We start from the raw sequence: 26,162 nt of genomic DNA on the forward strand, positions 1-26,162 counted from the left end.
CTCACTCAACATCCCTTGTCATAGGCTGAGTTTTTTTTTAAATATTTATTTTTATTTATTTTATGTATATGATACACTGTAGCTGTATAGATAGCTGTGAGCCATCATGTGGTTGCTGGGAATTGAACTCAGGTTCTCTGCTCACTCCGGCCTCACTTGCTCCAGCCCAATGTAAGTACTCTGTAGCTGTCTTCAGACACACCAGAAGATGGCGTCAGATCTTATTACAGATGGTTGTGAGCCACCATGTGGTTGCTGGAATTTGAACTCAGGACCTTCAGAAGAGCAGTCAGTGCTCTTAACCGCCAAGCCATCTTGCCAACCCATAGGCTGAGTTTATATATGGAAAAATTATAGCTTTTTCTTTAAGAAAAAGTCCAAAGAAAGCGAAACTTGTTTGACCTTTGTGACTCAAATTTCTCCCACCAGCTTCCTTTGTTCTCATTAGCAATTCTTCTTAGTACGGGCCTTTGTCTTTGCAGAAGGAAAGGGCCCTAAGTACTCTTCTGCTATTGTTCTCAGCCGTATTTGAAGGGTGTAACAAGTAGTTCCTGAGAAAGAGAATGTTTTTCATGCAGTCAGACAGATGAAGAAAGCATCAGCCTTACCTCAGCCATATGTAGAGCCACTCTAACATATTCCCTCTGAATTTTGTCATATTCTTGTAAAAAATCAAAGGAGGCTAGAATTTCTTCATTTTTGACTTAGTGATGAGGAAAAGAATTTTTGATCCTGAAGTGGAAAAGTGTTTTCAAAAATTAGTTGGGGTTGGGAAGATGGTCCAATCAGTAAATTGCCTGCTGTGAATGCACAAGAGTATATGAGTTTGGATTCCTACAATCCATGTAAAAGCTGGATGTGGCAGTGTGTTCCTGTAACTGTTGGGCTATAGTCAGGTAGATCCATGAAGCTCACTGGCCAGCCAGTCTAGATGAATCAGAGAGGTTCAGTAGAACAAAAAATAAAAGTGAAGGGCTATGTAGAGAAAACTCTTGATATCATCATCTTATCAACTATTATCTTCACAGTCCTGTATGCTCAGCCTCATTCTATCCGTTCAGGGTTGCTAAGCTCACCCCTCATGCCCTCACTACTAACCCTGATTTCTGTAGTGATTGCTTCACTTTCATTCTAGTTTTCAGTTGAAGTATTTGCTTCAAGAGCGTGATTTGGAAGGATAAGAATATATCAGTGGAATTGGACAGATGGTTCAGCAGTTAATAGTAATTGCGGCTCTTACAAAGGACTGGGGTTTGGTTTAAAGCACCAATATAAGATGATAAATCACAACCATCTGTAACTCCAGTTCTATAGTATCTAATTCTCTACTATGGCCTCTCTGGGTACCTGGTGCATACATTCCTTTCTCAATGAAACGAACTCCTCTTGCTACCAAAGAATCAAGGTCAGTTTGGTCGTAGGCCTATGTTGTGGATTAAACACCAACCATGTGGCCTAAAACCTTACCCTTCCACCAAGACTTACAATAAAGGGTCTCCACTCTGCCTTATGGGTTGTCTTGAGCCCTCTTCAGAGCCCCTGACATGTTGCTGTCTGTTTATATGCCCATGGTATTATTAACTCTTTTAGTGAATCTCTTACCCCAAAGGACAATCCCCATCCATGTTCCTCTTGAATCCAAATCTGAAACCTTTCACTTAGTTTGTTATGTAAGTCAGGGGTATTTTAGGGGGAGGCAGTATATGTTTCTAGCCTTTTTATTGAGGTCTTTCATTTTGTTCTGTGGCCTGAATAAACCAGAATAATTTTGTAAAACAGTTAAGAAAAGCCGGGCGATGGTGGCGCATGCTTTTAACCATTGGGAGGCAGAGGTAGGCAGATTTCTGAGTTCGAGGCCAGCCTGGTCTACAGAGTGAGTTCCAGGACAGCCAGGGTTATACAGAGAAACCCTGTACCCTGTATCGAAACACACACACACACACACACACACACACACACACACACACACACACACAAAATGGTTAAGAAAAACTTTCCAAGTCTCCCAATGCAGTGAGAATAGTCCAATTTAACTTGCCTGGTGAGTGAAGTGGAAACTTCTAGTTCTTTGGAAAGTCAGTTATGTCAAATGATGTTTTGCTGGGACACACAGGTGAAAAGATGTCTTGCTAAAGCAAATATGTGAAAGCATATTTTCCAGAAGCAGACACAGGTGAAAGGATATTTTGATATTGCAAACATGTGGAAGGATCTGTGATGAAGGAACATAAATATGACCCCACAGACAGTGGGAGATGAACCCTCAGCATTGGTTTGCTTTGCCTCCTATTCTTTGCTAAAGACACAAATGTATTGGTTTGCCTTACATAGTGTTGTTGAGCTCAACTTATGATAGTGCCACCATTGAGAGAAACTTGTCTAAGAACTGCTCTTTTGTTTCCTGCGGCAGCTTGCTAATTCTGAGGGCCTTACCTCAGACCAGTTGGCAAGCCTGGCAGATTGAACTACAACTGCCTGGTGTCTGCTTGCTGAAAGGACTAGACTGTAGCTGCTGGTTTGTGCCTGGTATCTGCTTGCCTAGAGGACTGGTCTGTAGCTGCGGAGTCATATTTGGTGTTTGCTATGGGACTGAACTGCCAAAGAAGATTGAGCTTGCCCCAAAGAACTATTACTGAACAGGTCCACTTCCCCCATATCTTAGTAACTTTTCTCTCCCACTACCTCTGCTGGGAGAGATTAAACCCTTATTAAAAGTGGGTTGCAAAAGAATTTACTCCTACAGGTGAGTATTCCTAGATTATCCTTTTTTTTTTTTTTTTTTTTTTTAGATTTTCAAGGCAGGGTTTCTTTGTATAGCCCTGGCTGTCCTGGAACTCACTGTGTAGACCAGGCTGGCCTTGTACTCAGAAATCCACCTGCCTCTGCCTCTCAAGTGCTGGGATTAAAAACAAGCGCTACCACTGCCCGGCAGATTATACATTCTTGAAGTGTGGCCTCTGATCAAGGAAATTGTTCTCACTCTGTCATTATTGTCCTCCTCTGGGTATGTCTTGGGCTCCTATAATGACTGATTGTCATGGCTTTTGTGTTCCAGAGCAAGTAGAGTTAGGCAGGAAGCTGGCCCTACTCCTACTGTTCTCAATTCTGAATTTCATGGGGTTTGGGGTTCACTCAACCTTACCAGTTCTTCTGTCTGGTGGCATGGTCCACTTGCCCCAGAAGGCCCTAGTGAGCAGTAAGTGCTTTTCAGCAAAAGTAGTTTCTGCATTCCTGTTAGAACACAGCTAACCTAATTTTGACTCATGCTAATAAACTTTTCTATCAGCAGGAGGGGAGGGCCCACTTGAATGAATCTGTGGGTTTATAATAAACATTAAATGAGATAATAAATATATCACTCAGCACAGAGACTAGAACATTTGTCACTAAATTCTCACTACATGTAGTCTCTGGTTATGTTAGAACACATTCCTCCTTGATACTTGGTTCAACCTGTCTTCTTTTGGGAAAACTTCCTGTTAATCTATTCAAGTACAAATTTATTTAAGCAGTGACTAAAAAAAAAGGTTCGCCCTACAAAGACTTTGCAGCTTGACCTTCTTTCTTGATTTTTACGACTACCTTGTAAGCTTTTATAGGTCATTACTATTATTCTTATCAGATATAAGTCAAAACTGAAACCCAGTGAGGTTAAGTCATTTTTATCAAAGTTACATGAGGTACTGTTTTGTACACAACAACATTTGATTAGAGAATGTGACTTGTAATTTGTAGATTCTCATTGGGCGGAAAAATTTTGAAGCAATAGAGGAATATTTGGTATAGGAAAAAAAATTAGATTAATAAATGATTAGCATAAATTCAGTTGCTCAACTGTGAGGCCTTGGACAAGAATCTAACCTCTCTTTGCCGTTATTTTCTTATCTGTAGGATGAAACATTATGTTGTTGTTATCATTATTATTATTGTTATTACTATTATTATTATTATCATCATCATTATTACTCGATCTTCTGGGAATGTTGAAAGGTTTAAATTAATTAGCATATTTAAAACATTTAGAACAGTGTCTAGACAGAGTACTATTCAAGCCATACTATCTAAAGCAACAACAAAAATAGTTGGGCCATGTCTGGATAGAGGATTTCAAGCTTAGGACCAGCAAGATTTCCTATTTAAAAAATATATATATAGTTTTAAAAAAAGAAAAGAAAAGAACAGTTGATGATAAGCAAGTGAATGAAACCTTTAAATCTGTTCATTAAATGAAACACCAGGACCTTATAACAAGATTCTTTTCAGTTACTCAGGGATTCTAGTTTCACATTAAATAAGCCAATATGAAGTTTATGTAATTCTATGTATAGCACATGGTCTGGCAAAGAGTGCCTTTGAGGACTGCTTTTTCACAAAAATAGATTGCTGTACCCAGGGTATTATGAGAAGAAATTAGAAGGAAAAGTTAAGAACTATTATGGCATGTGTTTTATAATTACTAAAATTTTCTTAAAAAGAACAAAAGCTAAAGTATCAAAAATAAAAGTTAATAGTTGAGCTAGCCATACAGTGGCAGCACATTTGACTTTCCTGTTATCAGCATTGAAAGAACACATTTTAAAAATAACCTTAGGAAAAACTAATTATTTTGACTTGGCTTACTATAAATAATCAGTACAAGCTTGTTGTGGAGTCATGGCATCTGTCTGGTTTCAATGGTTGAAAATGGTGTAGGCTGCATGGTGACCATTGCTGCTTGACAAAGTTCCAGTATATCACCATCTCAAATTACTATTTTCTATCATTATATGTTATGAAAGTTTCCTTACACCTTTTTCCTTTGGGAAATTTTGTATGGGCTTTCACAGAAGATGTGAATGTATACAATGACAGTCTCTCTAAACAAAATAATTCTTTAGACAAAAATCTCTGCCATCATGGAACAACCATATTGCATGATACCTCTGCCTACTCCTATACAAGAATCTACCTGTGCTCTCCAGTTTGCACTAAGAATAGAGAAGTTAAAAATTTATTGACTGTAAGATGGTTCCAGAAACTCTTAGGCATTTACACTTGGTCCCAAAGATGGAAGCATACAATTGAGAGAAACAATGGACCCAGTGTCTGAGGCCTTGGCAATTGAGGGCAAGAGTTCAGTTAATAAGTATAAAGTAGTGCTCATGATTGATTCTCTGAGTTCATGACTGGATGTACAGGATGAATGGCAAGATCTGGTATACACCATAAGTAGCAGATTCTGTTAAGAAGTTAGACTGGCTTGAGCCCCTTCTGCCATATTCAGGAGCATACATTAAAGGAATTAGAATGGTATGGCGTAAAGAAAGAAGAGTAAGATATCAGGGCCTTCCCTTTGGGCAAGGCACATATTGCAAGACTAAGGCACATAGGAATGCAATTATGAAACAGCTCTATGCTTATTATATGCTACATGGTACAAACACTGGATCATGCCCCTTGAGAATGAAAATTGCTCTTATGGGTTTGTTTCTTAGGACTCAATGTCTGGTATTGTAATATCCAAAATGAATTTAATACCACCCGGTACCTTCCCCCTTCGAAAAGGACTTTCCAAACTGTACTAGCAGGCCAAGTGCAGAGCCAGATAAGGAAACTGGATGACTAAACAAATGTAAAAACATAGTTTTAGCGGTCAAAAATTAAGCCTGCAGCTGCCAAAATAATATTAGCTGTTCTCATGAGAAATAGCCATAACAAGATTAGCAATTCTCCTATCCCCGCCCCACACTGAATTCTGAGAAAAAAAACACAAACCACCCTGACCTTGATAGGATTCCCTGTGATGTTAATAGCTGTGATGTTAATAGCTGACCCATAAGTTTGAAATGTACTATTGCTTTGCTGACCAAATCATAATAACCCACCATGAGGGCAAGCAAAGTAAGTCACTAGGCCAGAGGAAGTCACTATGCAAACCAACCAATGCCTGAAAAGGTTACTTGCTACAACCAATGAAAATAAGCCAGTTACCCTGTTGTCCAAATCTGTCTCTTACAAAGGTATAAAAAGTGTGTTCTTTCTTTGTTCTGGGTCTCTCCTCTGGCCTGCGTGCTGAGAGGGGAGTCCCCAACATGTTGGATCAATAAAAATCTTTTTGCGGTTTGCAGCAATGGCAGTCTGTGTGGTTTTTGTGAGTGAGGGTCTTTTGACGAACTACAACAGTATCTCCAGACCACAAAGGCTGAGAGCATAAAGGGGAAAATGAACAGAGGCACCCAGTGGGGTTATTGAATGTTGAATGTTGGAAAACAATGGGACTTAGATGCTTGCTGAACTTATTGCTTTTGCTTCAAAGAAAAATATCGCAATAAAGTTGATTACCTCTTCTATTCTAGATGTTGAAAATAGGGCTAAATTAGGTTTAAAACAATCTGAAAAGGTCACACATGTCTTGGTATCATTAAGTCTGCTTTCAGTATCAGCTGTGGCTAAACTATTGTGCAAATACAGCATGTAAAAGGTGTAGCTTTTCTTTTCATTGAACAAACTATCCTGATTGATCCTCAGATCACATCAGCCTCCTTCCCTCCTAATTTAACACCTCTTCTTTAGGAACTGAATCCCACTAGAGCTGGAAAAAGACATAATTATCTCTTTGCAAAAGTTTCCACAACAGAAAAAATGTTTATATTCTTAAAATTACTTTGTAATATAAGGAATTTTATTTTAATTAAGGATTAATGTTTTTGGAACTAATGTACCTTAGGAGAAAAGCAGATGTTCTATATTCAGTGTATTTTACATTTAGAAAGTGCATTCATTCACATATAATTACATGGCAACTCATGTTGCAAGACCACACACTGACCTGACCATCTGTTTATGTTATTTATGCTCCTGCCATGATCTCTAGGACAATTACTCCTCTCACACTCTTATTCCTTGATTTCCTCTCAGCAGATGAGTGATGACAGAAAAAAATAAAGGGACATCATCTTATTTAGATAAATTCAAGGAGGACACAAAGCTAGCTTATTAGCTCTTAAGAAAGATGTTGCTATTCCTTTTCTGTTGCTGTTTGTTTTTTTGAGACTGGGTTACACTTTGTAGTCTAGCTTTGTAGCTCAGCCTAGCCTAGTCTTCAACTTGTGATCTTCCTGTCTCAGCTTCTTGAGTGCTGGGACACTTGAATGCTTAATGACAAATTTATGATATGTGGAGAGAATGAATATTAATCATAAAAACATGTAATGGTTTTGGTTAAAAGGCTCAGTCTCATGAGCTGCCAATAGAATGCACATAGCAATGACAACGAGGCAATCCTCTTTCCTCATGTATCAGATTAGCAAGGAGTTTTAAAAGTAACAGCAACTGACCCTGATAAAAAGTCTACTTAAACTAGAGCTCATTTCCACTTCAAATGATATGGAAATTAGTACACAGCTTTCAACACATTCATGCTCTTTGACCCAGTAATAATTCTTGGAGTTAGTTTTATACAAGGGCAGACTCCAACAAAGTAGGATGACTGCAATGACTTAATTCTTTAAAATTTATTTCAAAGTACTTAGCAGTAAGTCAGTTATAAGTCTGAGGTCATTAAACATATTTTGCCTTTTAATCCTTACTAGCTCTTCAAGAAAGATATTGCTGCTGGGCAGTGGTGGTGCACGCCTTTAATCCCAGCTCTTGGGAGGCAGAGGCAGGTGGATTTCTGAGTTTGAGGACAGCCTGGTCTACTGAGTGAGTTCCAGGATAGCCAGGGTTACACAGCGAAACCCTATCTCAAAAAAAAAAAAAAAAAAAAAAAGATATTGCTATTCCTTTTCTGTTGCTGTTTGTTTTTTTGAGACTGGGTTTCACTTTGTAGTCTAGCTTTGTAGCTCAGCCTAGCCTAGTGATCTTCCTGTCTCAGCTTCTTGAGTGCTGGGATTACAGGTGTATATCAGTATGCTTAGCTTTCAAATGGTTGATCCTTCAACTGTTACATATAATACTTAAGTATTTGATGATATGAAAGTGCCATTTTAATTTTTAAAAATCTGTTCTTTCTTTCCTTTCTCATCCCCTCCCTTTCTTTTCTTCCTTTCTGAGACAAGGTCTCACTATGTAACTCTACCTGGTCTGGAGCCAGGCTGGCCTCAAACTTACAGAGATACAATTGGCTCTGCCTCCTGTATGCTGGGATTAAAGGAGTATGTTCGGAATGGGTTGAAATATCTTAAAAAGATGTGTCAGTGTTCAATTGCTTATTACTTGGGTCCTGATTACACTTGACTGGCTTTCAAGAGCTAAAAAAGAAACAAGTTTTATTTTTATTTTATTTGCTTGTAGGGCAAGGCTGTATGTGAAAGAACAGAGACCTCCTTTGTGGGAGGAATGGATTGGGAAGAAAGATAGCAATCTGCAGAATTTGCAGAGAGGACTTCAGAAGCTTAAATATGATCACTGATGTTGCATTGTAAAGAGAAAGGGCTTGGGGAAAGAGTTTCAGGCCCTGGAGAAGCCCTAGAGCTAAGCTTTCATTTATCAGATAGATCTCATCTGAACATAAAATGCTCATTACCAGTACTTCAGGTTAGTACCCGAATGTCACCCTACCCCCACCCTGAGGTATAGAAAGAGTGGCCTTGCTTCTTCTTGCAAATGAAAAACTGTAAGATTCTGCTAGATCACATTTCCCTACTTTAAAATACTGAAAAATAACCAAAATTAAGACACTATGGAACTAACATGAAGATAGTTTTATGATTTGTCTACCTCCAAAATTCATTTGGAACCTAACTTCCAAGGTGAGGCCTTCAGGAGGTTATTAGAACATGAGAATTCTGACTTCTTGGATAGTTTATCAAATAGTTGGCTGGAATTAACTAGTGCCCCATTCCTTTTACTACCTTCTCCTCCTGTTCTTCCTTCTCTTCCTCCTTCTTCCAAATGAGAATATAATAAGAAGGCACTACCTGGGTGGAAAGTAGCCATGGTCTGAGGCTAGTGCCTCACCTGTCAGCCGCCCAGGCTGCTACAGTCTCTTCTGACCCTCGCATCCCGGGAGATCGCTGCTGTCGGGACCCAGGCAGCTGCGGCCACCATGATACGTTTCATCTTGCTCTTCAGTCGACTAGGGAAGCTGTGGCTGCAGAAATGGTACACCACACTCTCTGACAAGGAAGAAGATCACCGGAGACATCATCCAGACCATCCTCTCTCGTGGGCACAGGACCAGCAGCTTCATTGACAGGAAGTAACTGAAACTTGTTTATAAAAGGTGTGCTAGTTTATATTTTTGCTGTGCAATAGAAAATCAAGACAATGAGCTCTTGACACTAGAGATTGTTCATCGTTATGTGGAGTTGCTGGATAAATACTTTGGAAATGTCCGTGAGCTGGATATTATCTTTAATTTTGAAAAGGCATATTTTATCCTTGATGAGTTTATAATAGGTGGAGAAATTCAGGAAACATCTAAGAAAACAGCAGTCAAGGCCATTGAAGACTCTGATATGTTAAAGAGACAATGGAAGAATACATAAATACATTTTTTTAAAAGATTTATTTGGGGGCTGGCGAGATAGCTCAGTGGTTAAGAGCGCTGACTGCTCTTCTGAAGGTCCAGAGTTCAAATCCCAGCAACCACATGGTGGCTCACAACCATCTGTAACAAGATCTGACTCCCTTTTCTGAAGTGTCTGAAGACAGCTACAGTGTACTTACATATAATAATAAATAAATCTTTTAAAAAAGATTTATTTATTATATTTACATATTTATTATATTTACATATTTATTATATTTACAGTACACTGTAGCTATCTTCAGACACTCCAGAAGAAGCATCAGATTTCGTTTCAGCGCTCTTAACCACTGAGCTATCTCGCCAGCCCCACATAAATACATTTTAAGTGTATAGTCTACCTGAAAATTCTGAGTGCTCCATGCTGTGAACCTACAAACAAGCAACTCCTTGCATCCAGTCTCCTCACAGCCTCTGGCACCATGCCAAAAATGAGTTAAAGGTATTCTGTGTTAGCTAGCAAAACTTAAAGTTGTTAGCATATATCCTTATGGTTGCTACATATCTGTATTATACTGTGTACCAATATTCACTGTGGCTCTAGGTGTTTCACATAATTGTTGCAGATTGAATAGTTGCTTGCCGTGTTTTAAGTCCTTGTGGTATTTTAAAAATAATTTTAAATATTGGTTGCAATATGATCATTTTTGTTGCCATTTGCACAAACTTTACACATACACACATAGTTGATGGATAGGATAGACAATGTTCCAGCCACACTATACTTAATTCTTTCTTCCATAGCTTATATATCTCAACAAAATCTTTCAAGCAGTATACAATTATAATGTGATTACATCTTAGTTTTCTTCTAGTGAATGATTATGAAAAAAAAAAACAAAAAAAACAGGCAAGTAAGTAGGCAAGATAGTGTTCTCAGGCAGTTTCTCTTACTGGCAGGCAGCAATTTGTGATTACAAAGAATGAAGTAATTATTTTATTATTTATTATTTCTCTCTGTCCCTCTCAACTCCCTGTCCCTGTCCCTGTCCCTCTCCCTCTCCCTCTCTCTTCCTTTCCTCTCTCTCTTTCTCTGTCTCTGTGTAAGACAGGGTCTGCCTTTTTAGTCCTAGTTGACTTCAAACTCACAATTTTCCTACTTCTGACTCTTGAGTTCAGGGATTATAAGGATTCATCATCATGTTCAGCCTTCATTTTTATATCCCTTAAAACCTGATTATTAGCATATAATAATCATACAACATAATGTGTTTATGAAGTTTTCTTTATGTATACAAGGTATTTTGATCAAATTCACCCCTCCAAATCCTCTTCTGTATGGCTAAATCTTGAAAACATTATGCTAAGCAAAAGAAATTAGTCCCAAAAGAGTACACATTATATAACTTCTGTTGCCAGAATTTTCTTCTTGGGGGTAGATTAAGCAGTGTCTATTAAACTAAACTTCAATTACATCAGTGTTCACTCTGTGGAACCAATAAGTTTATTAGGCTTACTTGTAGGGCATGAGTGAAGGTTTACAGCCACATTGGAAGGTCTGCACTCAAAATGGGTAATAGCTTCCCCATTGCTGTACAGATGGAGTATCCTTCCCACTATGGCCCCTTCCAAAGACACTAAGGCCACATGTGATTAGGCATATCTGTACAGAACTAGTTGGAAAAGTAATTGGATACTAAGACAAAGGTCCAATGACCCATCTTATCCCCTTCTTTTATAAAGGAATGTCAATAGTCAACAGGCCTGGGTTTCTATTGCTGTAAAGAGACACCATGGCCACTATAACTCTTATAGAAGAAAACATTTATTTGGGACTGGCTTACAGTTCCAAAGGTTTAGACCACTATTGACACAGTAGGAAGCATAGTGGAGCATAGGAAGAAAGGGTGCTGAAAAAGGATCCAAGAGTTCCACATCTGGATCAGCGGGCAGCAAGAAGAATGAGAGACACTGGGCCTGGCCTAAGTATTTGAAACCTCAAAGCCCACCCCTAGTATCACACTTCTTCCATCAAGGTCATACCTACTCCTCCAAGGCGAAACCTCATAATATTGTCACTCCCTGGTGATCAAGCATTCAAATATATGAGCCTATGCGGTCATTCCTATTTAAATCATCAAACAAACCATAATAGAATTGACAAGGCCAGCTTTCCCAGTAGTCTTCCTGTCAAGGTAGAAATATCCAAGTCCCTTTGTGTTATTATTGAATAGATTTGACTTTCATTTTCAAAATTATATTACAGGGGCTGAGAAGATGGCTCAGCAGGTAAGAGTGGTTGTTGTAGACTCATGAAGACCTGAGTTCAAATGTCTAGAACCCACATTTAAAAAACAATCTGGGTGTGGCTGTGCGTATATGCACCTGTAATTCCAAAACTGTGCAGGAGGGAATGGAGTGGGGAGGATCACTAGTACATCACTCACTTCTTTCTTTCTCTGTGTGTTATGTGTATTTGGTATGTGGGGGCACATGTATGTGGATACACAAGTAGTGTCCATGAATGTGGATGTCAGAGGTTAATGTTGGGTTAATTAATCACTATTAATCCTCAATTAACATTTACTTTAACTCTAGCCCTAACCCTAGTCAGCTTGCCCTAGGAATATTCTAGCTCTGCCTCCTGAGCTCTGGAATTATAGTTGGGTCACCATGCCTGTAAGTGTTTATATAGGTGCTGAAGATCAGAACTCTAGTCCTTCTTGCAGTGCTAATGATAGGATTGCAAGTATGTACTTCCATGTTCAGTTCAACTTCTGGGTTTTTGACCTAGCTATTTATAGAAATGTACTCAAAATAATCTGTATATGCTGTGATTTGTAGTACATGTATTACTTTAGCTGATAGAGTATAGTTTTGATCATCAAAGTGGTCCTTAAGATGATATTTATGAAAACTTAAAAACATTTTTCTCAGATCAAGAGAATCAAGGCTGACCATTGGACAGATTCAAAGAGAACAATAGATAGTAGCCTGATTTGTTTTTAAAGAAAGAATAATGTTATGTTATATTGTGTACTGAAGTGGTCTATAAATTCTTTTGTTGTTGTTATTTTTTTCATTAAAAATATGATAGTTTTATTATAGAAGAAAAATTAATGAGATAGGAGATTGTTTTTTGAGTAAATACATGCAGATGAGAACTTTGAATTGTTGGTTGTAGTAGTACATGTCCATAATTACTGCTTCAGTGTGGGCTGTATAGTGAGTGAGTTCCAGGCCAACTTGAGCAAGATGCCACTTCAAAAAACAAAACAAAATAACCAACCAAACAAACAAAAACAGAAAAAGTAGGGGCTAGAAAGATTGCTCAGTAGTTAAGAACATTTGTTGTTTTTGTAGAGGACCTGGGTTTGGTTTCTAGTACCTATGTAGCTCACAATCATCCCAAACTCCAGTTCTAGGGTACTCAGCACTCTCTTATGACATCTGCTGTCATTGGGTATACATGCAGTGTACATGCATACATGCAGGCAGAGCACTCATACACATGAAAAATGTTTAAAAACAAACCAAATTTACATATGGAGATATAGAAATCCAATTGTGACACGAAAGTGCCTTTTTGTTTGTTTTGTTTTTGTTTTTAAATGAAAACTGCTGAGAAAGACCTGGCACAGAAACAGAACCTGATAGAAGAATTTTGGAAATGTGTGGGAACATACAAGAACTTCTTGGTAGGCATTGGTGGCACACACCTGAAATTCTAGCACTCAGGAGGAAGAGGCAGGTGGATCTCTGAGTTTGAGGTCAGCTTGGTCTACACAGAAAGTTCAAGGATAGCTAGGAATACACAGAGAAAACTTGTCTTAAAAAACAAACAAACAAACAAAAAAACAGAAAAACAAAACAAAAAGGAGAAAAAAAAAGAACTTTTTTTTTTTGTTTTGTCTTGTTTTGTTTTTGTTTTTTAAATCTGCTTTGTGGCCAGAACAGCAGTCTTAAGGGCATCCAAAATGTGTGGAAACACAGCTAGATGCTCTTTGACAAAATCACAGTGATGATTATGAGATTATGTTGAAATTCTTTTGACAAGTGCCACCCAGTCAGGAAGAATTTGAGGAGTAGAATAGATGAAGGAGTGGTTCAAAAAGCACATGGAAAGAGACTTTGCCTGAGACAGGAACAAAGCACTATTTACTGTGAGCCTGGATCTGAGTCGCTGGAACAGTTTTCCCTTCCATGATACCATAGCTGAGCATGTCCATTGCTCTCAAGGGGGATATGGTGAGCCTGCTATCCAACTAAAAAGTATGCAAGTAGGGTGATGCGGACTGCAAAATAGGCCCAAATCCTCCTAATGCCTTTTGGTTAGGAGGTGACTTATTCAAAGTGACCATCAAATACATATAGGATGTACAGTCAGGAGGATTCTGGCAGATGAATTGTGACCTACCACAGAGTGCACCCGAGTCTAAAGAAGAGTCAAAAGAGGATGGTGATAACTGACTTGGAGACTCAGGACTGAGGTCTACCCATTTTCGGTCTCTTCCCTGAACCATACAGGACTGCTTCCACCCCTCTCTAGGGAACAGTTATGTACTTTGTTGCATATGAAGACAAGACAGGGTGATGGGAAATGACTGATTCTATAAAGAATATTTTTTTCATAGAATGTGTTCCTGCAGACAGAAAGAGAAGAAAAACAATTTTTGATGAGATTTACAGACAAAATAAACAAGATAGAGAATTGCAATTTCTTATGTATAACTTTATCATACTGTACCCCATAAACATGTACAATTATTATATGTCGATAAAAAAGAAAAATAAAACAAAAAGTTACATTGAGTCCTTGGAGAATATAGTACCTTTCTAGTAGGGAAGTGCCAAGGATGTGTCTATGGCTAAGAAATAACCCAGCAGGGGCTGGCGGGATGGCTCAGTGGTTAAAGAGCGCCGACTGCTCTTCTGAAGGTCCTGAGTTCAAATCCCAGCAACCACATGGTGGCTCACAACCATCCGTAATGAAATCTGATGGCCTCTTCTGGAGTATCTGAGGATAGCTACAGTGTACTTACATATAAATAAAAAAAAAAAAAAAAAAAGAAAAGAAATAACCCAGCAATCACAGAGAAACTGTTAGCCACTGATTTTGGAGATGCAATCCTTTTTCAACACCTATAAGTGGGAGATAGTGGTTTCTATATCAGGGTTGTCATGATGTATCTAACATGCTTTGAAGAATGCATGACTCACTATCTCAAGAACTTTGCTCTTATTTAAAGGGTGCATTTTTTTTTTTTTTGCTTAGTAGAATATCATAAATACCTTCTAAGAGAAATTGCAGACTCATTTCCTTTACTGAAGAATCCATGTAGTAAGGCCTATATAGAACTATCTGGAAGAAATACAGTGCCCGATATTTCAACCTTCCTAATGCTGTGACCCTTTAATTCAGTACCTCACATTGTGGTGACCCCCAACCATTAAATTATTTTTGTTGCTACTTGATAACTGCATTTTTTCTACTGTTATGACTTGTAATGTAAATGTCTGATATGAGACCTTTGTGAAAGGATTGTTCAAGCCCTGAAGGGGTTTCTACCCACAGGTTGAGAACCACTGGCCTAGAGACTTACTGAGCACCTGCAGATGTTATACAACAATTTCCTCCCAGATAGAACAGTTCATCTTAACAGAATTTCAATATACAGGATGTTCTAAAGAGAAGTAAAACATTCCATCCTTCTAGGAAGCTCTTAAACCCAGGAAGTAAACAACTCAAAGGCTTCCGTAAATTCATGAAACTAATGAGATTCACTCCTTCCCCAAGGATATATAATCAGGAAAGCAGGCCGAGAGTTGGGACAGACATGCTTAGCTACCTAGGAGAGACACAAATCACCAGAGCTATGTGAAACAGACAGTCTCCAACCTACTGAGCTGCTTTCAAGTTGTGTAGTATGGTTCAGGTTTTCCAGTGTCTATGATCTGTCACCCCTGGGGTGGGCTTTTGGTGATGTAGATATTTTTGAGTCATTTCTGTTTCTGTAAATAACCCCTCACTTATATTCCTTTAAATATTATTTCAATAAAACCCGTTGGTTCATCAAGTTGGACTGTGGTGGTAGCCTTACTGGGGTGAATAGATATTTGTTCACATCTCTCCAGTAATTACGTTATGCAGTAAGGTAGTATGATGAACTAAGTGCACAGAGGCTTAGGTTGGGGGACAGCAAAGTTCTCTGGTAGAGTGTTAGGTGGACTAGACCAAATTAGACAGAGTCTGAGAAAGGAGGAAGGACTCCCAAGGTACATCTATCAAGCTTTGGAAAAGCAGCATTCTTGAAAGCACTAGCTCTGTTTGTTTTCTGTGGGCTCACTGCACTCCAGTAGGCTTCGAATTCCCACCTCAGAAAACTTAGCCCGTTGGAGGCCTTCTTAGTGTTCTGATCTTTCAGACACCAATCACCCTTTCCAACACCCTTGCCCTTTCTTCAGCTGCCCTGGCTTCCTCAGTCTAGCATCTCTTCTCAGATGCAGTCCTCTTCCATCCCCCAGCCTCCTTAGCCTCCACTTCTCTTTAAGACACCCATTTTCCTCAGCCTTCATTCCGCCTCAGCGCGGTTCCCCCTCCTCAGCCCTCCGTAGTCTCCCATCATTCCTCAGCTAGTTCTGGGTCCCTCTGCCCTCATCCCTCTTCAGCAGTCGGCTGTGCTGCGCTGCGAGGCTCGGTGGGGTTTTGGATTTGCTCCTCCCCTTCCCTACCTCCCTGCATTCTGAGTGGCTGAGAGGAAGAGGACCAGTTGGAGTCCGCATCTGTGTGCACTGGCTGCCGCAGGGCCCAGCAAGCAGGTGGAGCTCAGCCTCCCACGGAGCATTGGGCGGTGGACCGCAGTGACGCGGCCTGAGACATGGCGGCCACGCGCCTCTGAGGCCGCAGAACCGGAGTCTCTTGCTGCGCGAGTTGCCCCTTGGCCATGCAGCTTGGCTGCTGACTGCCCCGGCGCGTGGCCCGGAGGATCCCGGCTGCGGTCATCACCTTGCAGTCTCCATGCTGCAGGGTATATTCCTCCCATATTCCATGTATTCCTCCTCAGTGCTTCCGGCCGTGTAGCCGCAGCTGCCGGCCGGGCCTCAGGGCGCTCTACCTATTATTCATCAGGCACTTTTCTTTTCCATTTTTATTTTCATTCCTATTTGCTTCTCCTTTTCCCTTCTGCTTTGCGTCTATCTCCGCCACCCCGCTATGGCCGCAGAGGAGGCGCTGAAGACGGTAGACCAATATAAGACTGAAATAGAGAGACTGACCAAGGAGCTCACAGAAACGACCCATGAGAAGATCCAGGCTGCAGAGTATGGGCTGGTGGTGCTGGAGGAGAAACTGACTCTCAAGCAACAGTATGACGAGCTGGAGGCCGAGTATGACGGCCTCAAACAAGAGCTGGAGCAGCTCAGAGAGGTGAGCAACCCGTCTCCTATTTCCCTCTCCAGGTTTGGCATTTCTCAGTGCCAGTCATCACTGTAAAGAAGTCAGAAGGGATATGGCCAGAAGGACTTCATCTTAGAGCCCTTTGTTGATAAGAGAATATTGAAAGAGTCCATTGTTTTCACCAATAGAAAAATTACCCAAGAAATGAATGCATAAGCTGGAATGGGAAGCTCTTTATTATGTGGGGGAGGGAGAGTCACAAGAAGTCTTCAGGCATCCGTGCTGGCAGGTAACATTGAATTGGGTTGAAATGCATAAATCAAACTTCTCAAACTGCTGTTATTTCAAACCCAGATATCAATGACCATAATCCATCCAATTGATGAGGTTTGTGCCTGAGGACCTACAATTTCAGGATGGTAGAATTTGGTACTTCAGTCGTCTGCTGAGTAATTGCTCCTTGGTGAAATAGGAACTAGTTATTAGGACTCACCAGTCCCGTTTGACGTTGGCTTTAGTCCTTGTCATGGGGCTGTAGGAGCAAAACAACTTTGCTGGGTGGTTTTGCTGCCCTTAATTTCACCTCTGTGCAAGGCTGGGCTATGCTTATGTCTTATAGAAGGCACCCTGAGACTGAGGAAAATCAAAATCATCTCCATATGGTGAGACATGAGAAAGAAATGTAAAATATATGGATATCTATGCCTTGCCTATCAAATATGGCCCTTCAGGTTGAAATTACTGTATTTATAAAATCAGAATATCACCAATGTTCTGTGAATAACATTTCCCCCCCTATTTTTATATTTCCTTCTTCTAAGGGTAATGTACTGAAATGTCCAACCAAATATTCATAAGGATTATACATACTATTTAAGACACTGGAAATAGCAAGCAGTCGTGTATAAATGTTAGTATACATAAACACAGATTTTCTGTGTGACAAGTCTTTATTTTTAGGTGCATACTAACATTTTAAATGTTAGGCATATCATACATAAATAGAAATACTTTTCTTATAATCTAAGCTTATTTTAGGGAAAGGGGAGGCCCAGTTTTGTATTGTCACAGTTAAAAAAACATGAGTATGACATTCTAATCAACTCACCTAACTTATAAATAATACATATTTAAACCTTTAATTATGCTATTTTATTTAGATGCTTAAATACCAAAATATGTAAATAGATATAGTTGAAAACAATAGATAGAGATATAATTTTTATATACCGGGCTATAAATTCTAGTTCATGCTTTTCTTGCTATATTCATATCTGGATTTAATGGTATCTGTACTTATATTTTCTAAATATGTCTTAGATTATGTCTTAGACTGACATGTTTTAGATGCTAAATCTTAGGAAGTAAGGAAATAGATGATTATTGTAATTCTCAGAGATGTTTCCATGATGTCTTTATTTATTGACTGTGCTTTGCCAAGGTGGAGAAATGCAAACCAATGTTATGTCATCACTTTCTTGATAAAAGAGGTGGACTTATTTGATGATATAAAATATGATTGTTAATAGACCTTTCTTCTTGAGCTAAACAACACTTTCAGGGATATTTATGTGTTGTTGTACTTAACACACTAAACCTTAATACAGTTGCCTTTTGTCTTTAGTAAACAATACTTAAAATAATGAGTTTGCCTTTTATTTATTTAAAGTTGATAGATAAAATTGTATGTATTTATTATGTGCAGAATTATGTTTTGCAGTGTACATATGTTATGCCTTTTTGGGCATTATATTGCTTCATATAATTATCTTTTTTGTGATAACTCAACATTCATTCTGTATTTTTAAAGAGTAAATATATTGGCATTATAATCATCATGGTGCACAGTGAATTTCTTAAACTTATTCTTCTTATCTAACTGTAATAATGACCTTTTCATCAATATCTCTTCTTTCAAGCAATCAACACTTCTAGTAACTATCACTTACATCTCTGATTCCTTATATGAATGAGATAATGAAATGTTTGTTTCCTGTGCCTGGCTTATTTTAAAATAATACAAAGTCTTAACACAGAGCTTAGCACATAATAAAAATAAAAATAAATATTTTATAAAATAAATTTATATTAGAAGAATTTACACCTTTATCAAGTGTTCAGAAGTCAATATTGCTTAGTGTTAGAGAAAGACTGAGAAAATTGAAGAGTGTAGAAAGTGACCACTGTTTTAGTCTCATTGTCAGTCAAGGGAAAAGGGGGAAATGTTTTATAAGAATGATGAAAGTTCTTAACAAAATAATACAAATGCCAATTATATTTTTTAAAATAAAAGATTTAAGAAATTTTGTTCTATATAGCAAGAAAAAATATAAGGAGTTTTTCTTTTTATCAAATGACACTTGCTATTACACATATTTTGACTTACATTTAGCATAAAGATAACTCAAAGCTGGGCAGTGGTGGTGCATGCCTTTAATCCCAGTTTAATCTGAGTTCAAGGCGAGCCTGGTCTACAGAATGAGTTCCAGGACAGCCAGGGCTACACAGAGAAACCCTGTCTCAGGAAAAAAAAAAAAAAAAAAAAAAAAAAAGAAAAGGAAAGAAAAAAGAAAGAAAGAAAACGCAAATGACAAATCCTAGTAAACAGGATTTTAGCTATATAGAAGTGTATTTTAAGGTAGTAAAAATAGTTATATGCTATTATTAGATAATAATACTTATTTTATCTTTTAAATATGTTTTATTTTCGTTGAGATTATTACTTAAATGAATTGAGTCATGTTTTGAATTAAATACAAAACAACAGTGTAAAACAATGTAATCTAATGATGATGTCACATACAAGCCATTTAGTGTGTGTGTGTGTGTGTGTGTGTGTGTAGGTCAGAGGACACTCAAATGTTATTCCTTAGACTACTTGTCTTTTGAGATAGTATCTCTTACTGGCCTGAAACTTGCTGAGTATGCTAAGTTAGCTGGTCAGTGAACTCTAGGGACCCACCTGTATCTGCCTCCCCAGTGCTGAGGTTACAAGTGTGTACTGCCATGCTATGCTTTTTAAAGCATTGAATTTAGGTCCTAATGCTTGTACAATAGATTTTTTTTTAAACCAAATAAGCCTTTTCTCAACCCTGGAAGTCATTGCTTTAAAATATTCTGGGGAGAAGGGACAGATGGCTCAGAGGGTAAGGGGTTTTGTTGCCAGGCTTGATGAGTTCCATTACTCTCCCTCCACCCTGTTTCTACATGGTAGAGAAAGAGAGCCCACTCTTGTAAGTTGTTTCCCTATCTCACATGAGTGGTACATACATGCACACGCACGCACACACACACACACACACACACACACACACACACACACACACACACACATTATTAAAATGTAATTAAAATTTTCATAGTAACAGAAAGTAAATTAGGACAACAACATAGTACATGTTCTTCTATGTGTTCTCCCTTCTGACTACCATTACCATTGCTCCTTTGGTAAATACTCTTTGTACTACTTTAAATGTCTTTGAACATATGAATCTATATGTAGGATTTTCTTTTTATTCTTTATTTTTATAAAGTCAGTTGTGAAGAATATGGTACTATTTAGGGAGGATTGATAAGGTGGCTCAAGTTCTGTCCTGATAGTTTGGAAGGTTGTCAGAAAGGAAAAATGAGTAGTTGTGTATGGAAGACTGTAATTTGCTTTGATGACCCTAAAGCAGCCTTGTGTGTTGATATGAAGGGAATAGATGGATAGTTCTGTTGGTGAATTATTGGTGATTTTGCTTCCTTGTCTCATTGGCTGATGATGGGAATATGTGCATCAGCATAATGCCTGGCTGGTTTCCACAGTCCTGCAGTGTGACCACATCCTGCCCACTCTAGATCTTGGTGTGAAGCCAGGATGATTCAGGCAGTTGGACATTATTAGTACACTACTCCTTATTTCTTCTCTGACAGTTGACATATATTATAAATATGACTGCTATGAACATAGTGGAGCATGTGTCCTTATTACATGTTGGAGCATCTTCTGGGTATATGCCTAGTATCTTATAAGCACTTCAGATCTTGTACAGCATCTCATAAGATAGGGAGAAAAGAGTAGAAACATGAATCTGCCAGCAAGTATCTTAGTCATTAAAATGGAGAGAAAAGAAAGGATGGCTATTGGTGCCTTTTCCTCCTGGAATCTAGTCACTTTGGCTATAAAACCCAGTAACTGAATAATCTTAAAATATTTACTGTAATATACCTGGCCCGCTGTGTTTTACCTGGTTTGTTTATTTGTCTATCTACTTTTTCCTTTTCAAATTCCTTCTACTTTTTCCAAAATATAAAATAATCTTGCTTGGTTGTATTAACTTTCATCCAGCCATTTTCTATATTTTCTTTCAGTTATGCTCATTCAGTTCCAGCCATAATATTTCACTGTTTGATAGCCTTTTCTAAAGTAATTAATAGTTCTCATATGAACACCTGGCCCATACACGTTTCCCTTTGAATTCATTTATTTTTCTAATTTTCCATATTTTATTTTAGAACTGATTCACGGAGTTTGTTATTGAAATACCTGCACCTGGCTTCATAGAAGGAGGGAGAAAATGAATATGAATATAAACATGGAGTGAGATTATACTCCAGAACCATTGTAAAAACTTTTGACTCCTAATGTTATCCCCTTTCCTGTTTTCCCCCCAAGAACCCTCCTATCCCATTCCCCCTCCCCCTGCTTCTATGAGGGTACTCCTCCTCCCACCTTACCGCCCTGGCATTCCCCTATACTGGGGAATTCAGCCTTCACAGGACCAAGGGCCTCTCCTCCCATTGATGCCCAACAAGTCCACCCTCTGCTACATATGTGGCTGGAGCCATGGGTCCCTCCATGTGTAGTCTTTGGTTGGTGGTTTAGTCCCTGGGAGCTCTAGGGGGTCTGGTTGGTTGACACTGTTGCTCCTCCCATGGGGCTGCAATCCCCTCAGCTCCTTCAGTCCCTTCTCCAACTCCTCCATTGGGATCCCCAAGCTCAGTCCAATGGTTGGCTGCAAGCATCCGCCTCTGTATTTGTCAGGCTCTGGCAGAGCTTCTCAGGAGACAGCTATAACAGGCTCCTGTCAGCAAGCACTTCTAAGCATCTGCAATTGTGTTTGGATTTGGTGTCTGTATATGGGTTGGATCCCCAGGTGGGGCAGTCTCTGGATGGCCTTTCCTTCAGTCTCTGCTCCACACTTTGTTCCTGTATTTCCTTTAGACAGGAGCCATTCTGGGTTAAAAATCTGGAGATGAGTGGGTGGTCCCATTCCCCCAACCGGGGGCTTTGCCTAACCTCTAGATGTCTCTACAGGTTCTCTCTCCCCTTTGTTAGGCATTTCAGCTAATCTCATTCCTGTTGGGTCCTGGGAGCCTCTTGTTTTCCTGGCATCTGGGACTTGCTGGTGGCTATCTCTAGCTCCCCATCCCCCATTGCTACATACCTCTGTTCAAATTCCTGACCCTCTGTATATCATTTCTGTCTCTTTCCATACCTGATCCTGCCCCATCTTTTCCCTCTTCCCCTCCTCTCTTCCTCCCAAGTCCCTCCCACCCTCTACTTCCCCTGAGTATTTTGTTCTTCCTTCTAAGAGTGACTGAAGCATCCACATTTTGGTCTTCCTTCTTGAGCTTCATATGGTCTATGAATTGTATCTTGGGTATTCTGAGCTAATATCAGTGAGTGCATACCATGTGTGTTCTTTTGTGACTAGGTTACCTCACTCAGGATGATATTTTCTAATTCCATCCATTTGCCTAAGAATTTCATTAAGTCATTGTTTTTAATAGCTGAGTAGTACTCCATTGTGTAAATGTACCACACTTTCTGTATCCATTACTCTGTTGAGGGACATCTGGGTTCTTTCCAGCTTCTGGCTATTATAAATATGACTGCTATGAACATAGTGGAGCGTGTGTTCTTATTACGTGTTGGAGCATCTTCTGGGTATATGCCCAGGAGTGGTCTAGCTATGTCCTAAGGTAGTACTATGTCCAATTTTCTGAGAAACTGCCAGACTGATTTCCAGAGTGGTTTTACCAGCTTGCAGTTCCAACAATGGAGGAGTGTTCCTCTTTCTCCACATTCTCGCCAGCATCTGCTGTCACCTGAGTTTTTGATCTTAGCCATTCTGACTGGTGTAAGATGGAATCTCAGGGTTGTTTTGATTTGCATTTCCCTGTTGAACATTTCTTTAGGTGCTTCTTGGCCATTCGATATTCTTCAGTTGAGAATTCTTTAGCTCTGTACTCCATTTTTAAAATAGAGTTATTTGGTTCTCTGGAGTCTAACTTCTTGAGTTCTTTGTATATATTGGGTATTAACCCTCTATCGGATATAGAATTGGTAAAGATCTTTCCCCAATCTGTTGGTTGCCATTTTTTCCTATTAACAGTGTCCTTTGCCTTACAGAAGCTTTAGTTTATTGTTTTTAAACGTTACATAAATTCTTAATGTTGGAGGAATATTAGAAATTAACTTTTTTATTTTTTATTATTTGTGTGTGTTTGAGTGTTTTGCCTGGATGAATCCATATCATGTGTATACCTGGTGCCTGTGGAAGTTTGAAGTGGAAAATAGTATCAGATTTCTTGTAACTGGGGTCATAAATAGCACCATGTGGGTGCTGAGAATTGAACTGAAATCCTCTGCAAGAGCGACAAGTGCTGTCAGCAACTAAGTCATGTCTCTAGCCCTGAAATTATCTGGTTAAGTGATCTGGTGATCAGAATTATAAGAAGGTAATTTTTGTTAATATTTTAAAATAATTTAGAACTACAAATCTTTCTTAAGTGAATCCTCAGGCATTCTATATTAACCACTGTAGTTATTTCTAATCTAGTTTTATATTCAAGAAGGTTTTTCATTGCAGCAAAAGGAAATGGTTTATCTTTGCAATAAGATATGCAACTTATAAAAGAAAATATTTGGGTCTGGAGATGGCTCAGGGGTTAAGAGCACTGACTGCTCTTCTGAAGGTCCTGAGTTCAAATCCCAGCAACCACATGGTGGCTCACAACCATCTGTAATGAGATCTGACGCCCTCTTCTGGCGTGTCTGAAGACAGCTACAGTGTACTTATTTATAATAATACAAAAATCTTTAAAAAAAGAAAACATTTGATTGGAGACTTGTTTATAGTTTCAGAATGTTAATCTATGATCATCTCCATGGAGAGCATGGTGGTTGGCAAGTAGGCCTGGCACTTGAGTAGTAACTAAGAGCTTACATTCTGATCCAGTGGTAGTAGAGATAGATGATAGATAGATAGATAGATAGATAGATAGATAGATAGATAGATAGATAGGTGATAGTTAGATCCTGAGCCTGGCTTGGCCTTTTGAAACCTCAGGTCCCCTTCCCTGCCACTGACACACCTTCTTCAACAAGGCCACACCTTCTAATCCTTCCCAAACAGTTCCACTAATTGGGGATGACATAATCAAACATATGAGCTTATGGGGTCATTCTCATTCAAATGAAAACACCGCAGGCTTCAAAACTAACAATTACATTTTTAGAGAATTGTCATGGTAAAGTATTTCAGAAAAATATAATGAAAGCAAGAGAAATATAGACAGATAATATTTTAGTTATCATCGACCACTTCCAAATTTAAAAAAAATGTGATGCTAATATGATTTAGAAATTTGAAAATGGCTATAAAAGAAGTGCTGTAAATAAATAGATTTTCACATAAAAATAAATGATTGTTCATTTCTGCAATAACATTAATGTATTTAATATTTCTACTGTGTGAGAGTTAGAGATCTGTGTGTTGAAGATACAGCAATGAACAAGGAGAAAGCTCCATGTTCATGAAGTTTGTATTCTGTGTGGAATAAAGAAAATAGTAAAAATGAACAAGAAAACTAGATACGATATTAAATGGTCCTTAATGTTGTAGAGACAATAACAAAACAAAAGGATGGCATGTATGTCTGGGGCACCTGCTGCTTGTTAACATCTGTGCTGTTGTAGTGAGCAGTAGATTGAAAAAAAAAAGGAGTGAGAGGTGAGAGATGGGACTGGAGAGATGATTTTAGCCAGATGGTAAAGGTCGTTTCAGTCAGCCTTTGCTAGCAAATGCCTCATCATAGCTGGTTATAAGGACATTGGGCTACAGGAAGGATCTCCCCCTAACAAAGAGTCTGGAAATAGCTGTCAGTCTATTTCCTAATAAGTGTCCTTGAACATCTGGGGCTCTTGTAAATTAGAAAGTGGCTATGCCTCACTCTTGTGATGGTGTATTAGGAAATTTGGAATTTTGCATTTTTCTCTGTGCTACACAAATGTGAACATTTTGTAATATAAAACTAACTTCTGTGGCTGTGGGTATAGCTTAGTACAAGTGTTTGCCTAACATATGCTAGACCCTAGGTTCTATTCTCAGTATAGCAAGAACCAAACTAAATGAAAACAAAGAAGTCAAAGCAACTCCATTGCAAAAATGTAGCTTGACAGAGGAAAAAGCAACTAGAGATGTTGGTTACTTTAAGATTAAAGAAATCTTAATCTTAAATAAGAAAAAGTATTCTAGATATTTATTCATTACACATATTATGACTAACCATTATATTGTAGAGACTGTTAGGTGCTGCAGGTTATTTATTTAGACATTATTTCTTGTCTTTGGAGAATTTAATTAACATTTATTTGTTTATTATTTTATGTGTATGAATATTTTGTCTGCATATATGTCTGTGTACCACAGGCATGTCTGATGCCTGCAGAAGCCAGAGGAGGACATTCTCTGGAACTGGAGTTTTAGATGCTCATGAGCTGCCTTGTGGATGTTGAGAATTGAATCTTGGTTCTATGGAAGAACAGCCCGTGCTCTTACCTGCTGAACAGTTTTTCCAGCCCCCTCGGAGAGTTTATTTTTGACAGAGGAAGAAAAGTAACAGAAGAGTAGGCAATAAATAATTTTGTATAGGGATATGTGCTTAAAAACAAAGCAAGGTTATGGAATAATAAACCTATCAGGAGCTAGTGGGAGAGGTAATATTAGAAATGAGAGTCAGGGAAAGCCTTTTTGAGAGATTGATATTTAAGCTAAGTCCCAGGTGATGAGAATTAACAAACCAGGAAGGGATTGTCCTGGCCTGAAAGCACCAGCAATGTAGAAATCATTTGTTGGGAACAAGCTTTGTGTTTGTGAAAACTGCATAGCTTTATTGGCATTTGATATGCAATGACCCTGTGTAGTATAGAACTCTGCTGTGCATTTTGGTTCTCTGTGGAATGATTAGGATCCTGGCCCTGCCTACTAACAACCAGTGGCGGCACTTTTCCCAAGTCAATGTAATAATAAAACACTGTCACATATT

The 26,162-nt window shown here is 38.8% G+C and overlaps 1 protein-coding gene and 2 pseudogenes across 14 annotated transcripts in view; all 3 read left to right on the forward strand.

The window, feature by feature from the left end:
- Gm15786 (predicted gene 15786) lies at nucleotides 8,905–10,238 on the forward strand (annotated as a pseudogene).
- Nucleotides 13,395–13,915, forward strand: Gm15783 (predicted gene 15783; annotated as a pseudogene).
- Nucleotides 16,060–26,162, forward strand: part of Bicd1 (BICD cargo adaptor 1) — a 154,506-nt gene continuing 144,403 nt past the window's right edge. For 12 of the 14 annotated variants that reach the window (XR_003956156.1, XR_869604.3, XM_006507014.4 and 9 more), the window contains exon 1: nucleotides 16,060–16,877. Coding sequence is in view for 12 of the 14 variants with exons in the window: in XM_006507014.4 (XP_006507077.1) it covers nucleotides 16,665–16,877 (213 nt within the window). In the remaining 2 variants the exon portion in view is untranslated. The remainder of the gene's footprint in view (nucleotides 16,878–26,162) is intronic. The other 2 variants (NM_009753.4, NM_001112796.2) reach the window with 1 other exon arrangement.

The sequence above is a fragment of the Mus musculus genome, chromosome 6 (assembly GCF_000001635.26).
Source record: "Mus musculus strain C57BL/6J chromosome 6, GRCm38.p6 C57BL/6J".
Classification (NCBI taxonomy): domain Eukaryota; kingdom Metazoa; phylum Chordata; class Mammalia; order Rodentia; family Muridae; genus Mus; species Mus musculus.